Raw genomic sequence first — 7532 nt, 5'->3', positions numbered from 1 at the left:
GTGTGTGTGTGTGTGAAGGAGCTGTGTGATCTGATATCAGGAAGTCATCGTTTGAATGAAAATTAAAAAAGCAAACATTCACAGCAGCTGTGAGGCTCAAACAGCTGGAAGAGAAGTCACCGTGTATGTGTGTTGGTTGTGGAAAAATATGAGCAATATGTGGGTTTTGCTTTTTCTTACCTGTATGCAGGTAACGTGCAGCAGTGGAGGAAGAATTACTCCGATTTGTACTATTATTAGTGCAACATTCACTTGAGTAAAAGTACATATTTGTCTTCAGCAAAACACACTTTTAATTAATTAAATTAAATTACTGCAAATTGTTGGGTTTTCATCACTGATGCATACATTTGTAAGAAACGTTTCAGTACTGTGTCTGGTTGAAGTGGAGCTGACTTTAACTACTTTATACAGTATGTTATTAGTTTATATTCTTACTATAAGTTCTGCATGTAAAATATGAATTCATAAATCTGTCACCACAGCTGTAAGACACATAACAGAAGTACAAGTAGTATAAAATGTATTAAATCCTTTTTAAACCTATATCAGTGGTCCATGTGGATAAAATCCTCTATATCATGGTATCTATTATTTTATAACCCTATATTAATGTTTCATTATACGGTAAACATTGCTGTGAAATCATATGAGAAGCTGTTAATGGATAAAATATCTCTTATAAAATCATGCAAATTGACCACAGTGAATTAAATGGTGTTGTAAATGCTCAGTATTTAAGTTGTCCCCCCCCTGTAGTACTCGAGTACACACACCTGGTTCCTTTCCTCCACTGCTGCACAGTGTGTTGCTGCTGAACCTGCTCTGACTTCCTGTTCCTGGTTCCTTCAGGATCGTCATCATGGTGTCTGGAAAGCGCCTGGCCGACATCGGCTACAAGGCCTTTTCCACCTCGATGATACTGCTGACGGCCTACGGAGGCTACCTGTGCGCGCTCCGAGCGTACCGATACACGGAGAAGCAGAAACAGCTGAAACTGGCAGCAGAAAACCAGGATCCTGAAGTCATGAAAGGCTGACGTCAGATGTCTTTTTGCACAGATGTGGACATTTCCCCCCCAATTCCTCCTTCCTTTTTTTTTTTTTGTCCATTACTTAAATCATGAAGATGTTAATTCTTCTCAGGACGTTTGTGTGACTAAAGATATTGTTCCCTCGCAAGGAAGATGTTTAAAAAGAAAAAAAAAACACCACACCAAGCAAATTACCCAAGAAAATATTTGCATCAGTGGCCTATGTAAAAATCCATGTTGTGAATGACACTGTTTCAGGAGTGGAGATGGCTGTAATTGTTTGTACTATGTGATTATTAAATGCCTTTAACCACACAGTGCAGCGTGTAGCGTTTCTTAAACAGGACGGCGACAAGACAGACGTGTTTCAACAACAGAATATATTTTGGAAATGCATTTCTTTGAACAAGGCACTCAAGTGAGAACTTTGATACCAGACATTTAGTATAGTCCTCATACCTGGATTCCTCTATAGGCAGTGACGTCAAACTATTTCATAAACATTTGGTCGCAGAAGAAGTAGTAGAAAAAACAAACAGTAAAACAGAAATAAGTCACAAACAACGAGGTTAAAAAAGGTAAACCCACAATAAATCAGAGCAGAAACTGCTGCCGTTCAGACTTTGAAGTGTCGTACGGTCACGCACATAAAGCAGGTAGCTGATAAAACCACAACTATAACAGTACAGTCATTTATATCTATAATACCTGCCATCACATCACTGATTTAAATTTAAACCATCAGAGAGTGCGTCAGCCTTTTCTGCCCTTTGTGGTCCAGTGTGATTTACCCTTTAAAACAAAATCAAGTTCATCTGACCATTAAAACTGGGAGAGAACATTGAAACCCACCAACATCTGGCAGCAAATAAATCCCATCATTTAAAAAAAAAAAAGGCTTACGCAAAATCACTTCAACTGATTTCCACATCATTTCAGCTTTTACATGTCACCTCTTGAGTTGTGTCGTACATGTCATTACAGGGCTCGTCAAAGCAGATGTCAGTGTCTGTGTATCCACCATCAGTCCACCGACGTATGAATCTGTGCGCACTCGCTCTCAGTGTGATAGCAGACTGTGTGTGTGTGTTTGTTGGTGTTGGTGTGTGTGTGTGTGTGTGTGAGTGTGTGGCTGTGTGCTGTGAGCCTTGCATGTCAAGGAACTGTCACGAGACAAAAAAGCTCTATGGTAGACGTTGTGGAGGGATGAACTGCAGGTGGGCTCCCGGCTCCAGCTCATGTCACCACTGCTGTGGTTGTGACTCCGGCCTTAGCAGCGCGCAGTGGCATTAGTGCCGTTTTCTCCTTTGGGATGGTGGGAAGGCTTGAGGCCTTCTGTGGGCGTGTCGGGCTCGTCGTCTGAGCTGCTCTCAATGTCGCTGCGGACGTCGTTGCACACCTAGGAGGCAGACGGAGGAGGAAACGTCAATAAGCTCTCAAGATATTATTAATTTAACATTTAGTAACACACACTAAATTAATAATGTCCAACTTTGAAGTAATTCCATCACCATTACAAACACTGAAATGAAACACTGCTATAAATAAACATGTTTTGTCGTCACTTTTTTAAAACTCTGTCTTAAAGGTCCAGTGTGTAACATTTAGAAGGATCTATTGGGGCAGAGAAGGCAGGTATGTTTTCATTAGTACATAATGACCTGAATTATTTCTTCGTTTGATGGATGGACGGAAAGATTATTTAGCATTTTTGGAGCTCTATTATTTCCAAAATGTTTTTTTTTAACCTTTTTTTAATAGATGACGAATTGCTTTGCAGCTGCGTCCACAATTATTTTCAAATAAAGTATGAATTTAAGTCCTCCATCAAAAACGTCTGTTATTCTTCACTCTGTGTGGTCTTCGCTGGGTGGTGATACACTGTAATATACTATCTGGAGCCAGTCCAATGGTAAAATGTTGCCTAAATAGCTCCAGGAGGTGACTTTAATCTTTGTCAGTCTTTGTTCTGGTTAGGATGATCTTCTATTTGTAGCCACAGTTTATGGTTTAGTCCAGTGGGGTCGGCACACGTACAGCGGGTTGCAACATGAATCTGGTGGGTCACAAGATGATTGCCCACGTAGACGACAATAAGATTGTTTTTTCTGACTTTGATTTGCTTTGTTCTTGTGAAATACTATAGTATCACCCGTTTAAGGCTCTACAAAATGAGACAGTGTGAGCACAGAAACATAAACATAAAACACGTATTCAAATGATCCTTTAAGAGTCAGATCGCTGCCCCTTTTTTAGCTTAGTCACTGTACAAAGAATAACGCCGGATAAAAGCATTGAACCTGTGGTGTGCCAGGATTTTATAACTGAACTATGACCAGGATGCACACTTTTTATTTCTCTGACTGGGTGGAAATGCCATAAACATCACAGTTGACAAACAAAGACACTACAACGTGAGTCTTACAGGTGAAACGCGAGAGGCTCTGCAGGTGAATATCCTGATCCAGGTAAAGCCTTACATTAAACTGCTCACAGCGTACAGAAACACAACCGATGACGAGCGGCCGCAGGGAGATATTGCTTTATATTCATAAGCGAAAAGGGCTGGGAACCACTCGGTATGTATTTTATAGTGCAGTTAATTCAGTTTGCTACTGTTGTCTGATAAAGTCCCATAAATGTTTTAAGTCAGGCAAATCACCTGTTTTCATCATAACCACAGGGTGGTGGTGCTGGACAATGTCAACACGCTCCTCCTTAATGAGAAACAGTTGGACATACCTGACATTCATGACACTATTACCACATTACTCATCATTTACAACTCTGAATCTAAGTGTCGATCTACTGCAACTACACTGGATCCTTATGGAAATGGACAGGACAGGAGGAATTAAGATGTGTGAAAGGAATCACAACAAAGGGAAGTCAACAGAAACTTACAACCAGAGACAGAGAAGGTAAAGGTCTCAAGCGGACAAAGCAAACGGAGAGAAGCGAGAGAGTGGTTCGAGAAGGGCTCATTGGACAAAGACAGACAGAAAGACAGGATCTCCCTCTCTCATTCCAGAGGGAGAGGAAACAAACGGCGTCTGCAGAGAGAATGAGACAGAGTCAGGGACAGCTTGGAAAAAAGTGTAGAGGCAGCAAATCATCAAAAATAGAAATGGTGTTGTGTTGTACATTTCAATAAATGTTCTGCTCATGGACCGATGTCTGGCTGGGACTATTTTTTTTATCTGGTGTTTTTTACCCATTCATCAATCTAATCTAACTGTTATGTCTGATATATCTATCCACACACAAATCATTTAAAAAGACTTGTTATGTTCCTGCAAAAGTTTGGAGTTAATGTTTTAGGATCAATAGGTTGGGGACATTCTGTTAATCTTTGCTTACACAATAGTATTAAATGAGAGTTCTGAATACTTTTTTTTATCTAGGCCATTCTTGACGGAGTTTAAGCTGCACCAAACCTCATGAAATTACACCGTGAAGTGAAACTAACAGGTGGTCATACCAGAAAACTAAACATATCTTCTCAGAAGATGATTATTTGTATGTTATAGTAGCTGTAAAACACATTTTTAACAATTACTCTTGGGGGGGATAGCTTGGATGTGTTGGGTGTCAAACCCCTCGAGAGGTTATTACAGCAGGACTGCAGCAAATGAGGATTTTCATTATTCACTGAGAAAATAATTACTGGGTCACCAAAATGTCAGGAAATAATGCACCCATTACAGTTTCTGGTGACCCCAATGGAACATATTCATCTTGTTGTGTTTGACTAGTAGTCCAAAATCCAAATATTTTTAATTTCCTCTTGCATAAGACATCGAAAAGCAGCAAATCTTCACGTCTGAGAGGTTGAAACTAGTAAATGTTTGCTTTTATTCTTTAAAAAAACTGCAAATATACTGTCAAAATAGTTGGATATTAATTTTCTTTTGATCAATTTACCATTTAACAGTTACAGCTCTACATTACAGCACTTGTACAGTACTCAGTAATCTCCCCGGTCTGTGTGGCGACCCACCTTGCCCCGGAGCATGGCTTTGATGGCTATACGGGCTATGAGGTAGGACCAGATGATATGCAGCACTTGGAGGACCAGCAGTAAGAAGTTGAAGAGCCACCAGGACGGGTACGGCCCGACTATGGCCCAGCTCTCAAACATAGTGGAGTTCAGGATCCTGGAACAGACAAACACATATAAATGGGAAGGCACATATTTACTATGTAGTCTCTCATACACACTCATGCACACACCTAATCATTAATCCCAGCGAGCACAAAAAGTAGTCAAGCTCTACTTGAAACCACCACTCCTCTAATGAGGGCCATCATTACTGTACAGATTGCGTAATTCCCATTTGGATGTCACTGGCAACCAAGCAGGGGAGTAACATAGATTGACTGTAATGTCAGGTGAGTGGTTGGTGAGGTAGTTTTCCTTTAAATCCAGGTGAGGTGTGACAGGAGGTTGTCAACAGACCCACCTCCCCCAGCAGAGGTATGGATTTCAGTCCAGGTAACTGCACCAGCAACATTAGCTTTATCACTCATCCACACCAAGACACTGAATATAGCTGCTCAGGTTACTTTCCCCCTATTGTCTGCCTCTCTAGAGGTTGAGCTTCAACATCCTGGTCCCGTTCAAGGAATAGTCGCTATCCAAACAGCTCCCTTATGCCGCAGCATTAACACAGATCTCTGCAGTGCTCTGGGCATGAAGTAAAGTGATGATGAAATCCGACACCGTGGGGCGTGCTGGAAATTGCCTCATCTGATGTACAAGCTGGTGGGGGTTGCATCACTTTATAGTCATTTCTAGTCAACTGAGCATCTCCATGTGCTGTACAGGTGCTGTACTCTGATGCTGACCAGTGTGACGGGATATGTGCTGCAATTACAGTAATTTAAGAAACCAAAAACACAGTAGCAGTATATTGTTTTCTATGTAAGCATTTGCTTTTAAAACAAAGCTTAAAGATAGTGTTAGGCAGACATTTTGTAACCACAGCTCAGCCACCTTCACAGTCAAAGCTAGAATATTATTCTTGATTTCCAGCAATAAAGATATTTCCTTGCCAGGGAAATAAGATAAAAGCATTTTATTTGGCTTTTATTGACTATTTTATTGACTAATACTATAATAAATAAATAATTTTCATTCTGAGGTTGCAGGTGTCTCTGAGAACTCACCATATTGGATATATAACAAGTCGTGTAATGAAGAATACCACACTAAACACAATGAAGAAGAAATCACACAGGCGCTGGTACTTGGCGTAGTTGGCCAGCTTGGCTGCCTGCAGGGAAAGAAAATAACGGAAAATAACACTTTACGATGAGTTTTGTGTAGAGCATAATCTACCATGCATCAACCCTTTCTTATTCCTGGGTTCATACCACTAATCTGTTTGGAGTTCAGCCCGGGGCAAATGACTGGAAACGACAAACAACAATCGCATTTCATCTCCATTGTTTAGTGAAAACTGAACAATATCCCAAAAGGAAACTACGTTAAAGCTGCAGCTGCTCAAATATTGTATCAGCGGTATTCAAATGTTCCTCTCTATATCTTCCATATTTTTCTTTTTTTTGTTCAGTGTCAGAATATTAGTGATCATTTCTGTTCAACATCAGATGACTAAACATTGTTCTTTACATTAAGTGACTACTTTTCTTAGATATACCTTCCCTTGTTATAAAACCAGAAATCCTTTAAATACAGTTTGAGTGTGTGTGTTACAATGACAATAAAACGTAAATCTGAAATATTACAGTAGGCTTTGATAAGAGTAAAGAGATAAGAAGTAAAGTGAAGTGCAGTACATTTGATTTGTTGTTAAAACACGTAATGGGTACGGTAATTTCAACATATTCAGAGAATAACGTTGCAGTGTGTGATCACAGTCTACCTGACCTCTAGCAGGAAGTCAGAGGCATCGTGGACACACATCACGAGGCTCCCTACTCTCGCCATGTTGTTGACGTAGGAAAAGCTGATCAGGCTTACTGTAGCGAGGTGATGGATGAACATGATCAGAAAGTCCTGAAATGAAAAAGGAAGAGAGGTTAACATACGACGTACGCTGAACATTTACCATTAAACTGTATCTCTACACAAACTGCACCTCTTTGTAACACCGCAGTCAATTCCCTTAAGAACACGTAGGGGGCATCCTGGTGAACTAGTGACTAGAAGACACATACGTGTAACCTTAATGTCCCCAGTTTAACTCTAGATGTGTATCACGCCCCTCTGTCTTTCTTTTCCGACGTCACTAACAAATAAAAGCAAACTTCCTGTAGAACATTATTTGACATTCGACAGTTGACAGGAAGCATTTTGCACTTCAAAATCAAGTAATCATACAATCACACAGTCATGATAGCGCTTGGAAAATTAAGTAATCATCAGATAATGCAGACAGTTACAGAAAAAGAGCCAAAAAGAATTAAAAACAGAAAAAGAAGTCCACAAGTGTACACACTGTATAAAAGTAGTCTAAAACAGATTGAAGGTAGC

At 40.1% G+C, this 7532-nt stretch overlaps 2 protein-coding genes across 2 annotated transcripts in view; one reads left to right on the top strand and one right to left on the bottom strand.

Moving 5' to 3' along the window:
* Positions 1–852: 852 nt before the first annotated feature.
* Positions 853–1348, top strand: LOC118328836 (cytochrome c oxidase assembly protein COX14 homolog). The gene has a single exon (XM_035662752.1). The coding sequence runs from the start codon at positions 863–865 to the stop codon at positions 1037–1039; it is 177 nt and encodes a 58-aa protein (XP_035518645.1). The 5' UTR covers positions 853–862; the 3' UTR covers positions 1040–1348.
* A 972-nt stretch (positions 1349–2320) lies between these two features.
* The window catches only part of cers5 (ceramide synthase 5), a gene marked incomplete at its 3' end in the record, with an annotated part of 19003 nt that continues 13791 nt past the window's right edge, over positions 2321–7532 (bottom strand). Inside the window, 4 exon segments of the mRNA XM_035662751.1 lie at positions 2321–2432; positions 5034–5190; positions 6203–6309; positions 6927–7055. Of these exon segments, the coding sequence (XP_035518644.1) occupies positions 2321–2432; positions 5034–5190; positions 6203–6309; positions 6927–7055 (505 nt within the window).

Source organism: Morone saxatilis, unplaced genomic scaffold, assembly GCF_004916995.1.
Source record: "Morone saxatilis isolate NCDOM2014 unplaced genomic scaffold, NCSU_SB_2.0 Contig18, whole genome shotgun sequence".
NCBI lineage: Eukaryota > Metazoa > Chordata > Actinopteri > Moronidae > Morone > Morone saxatilis.
Note: the sequence above shows the minus strand (reverse complement) of the source record. Positions and strands in the feature narration are given on the sequence as shown.

Bases quoted from the DNA above. Each gene is read 5' to 3' on its own strand.
- LOC118328836 (XM_035662752.1), top strand. From the start codon at position 863: ATGGTGTCTGGAAAGCGCCTGGCCGACATCGGCTACAAGGCCTTTTCC.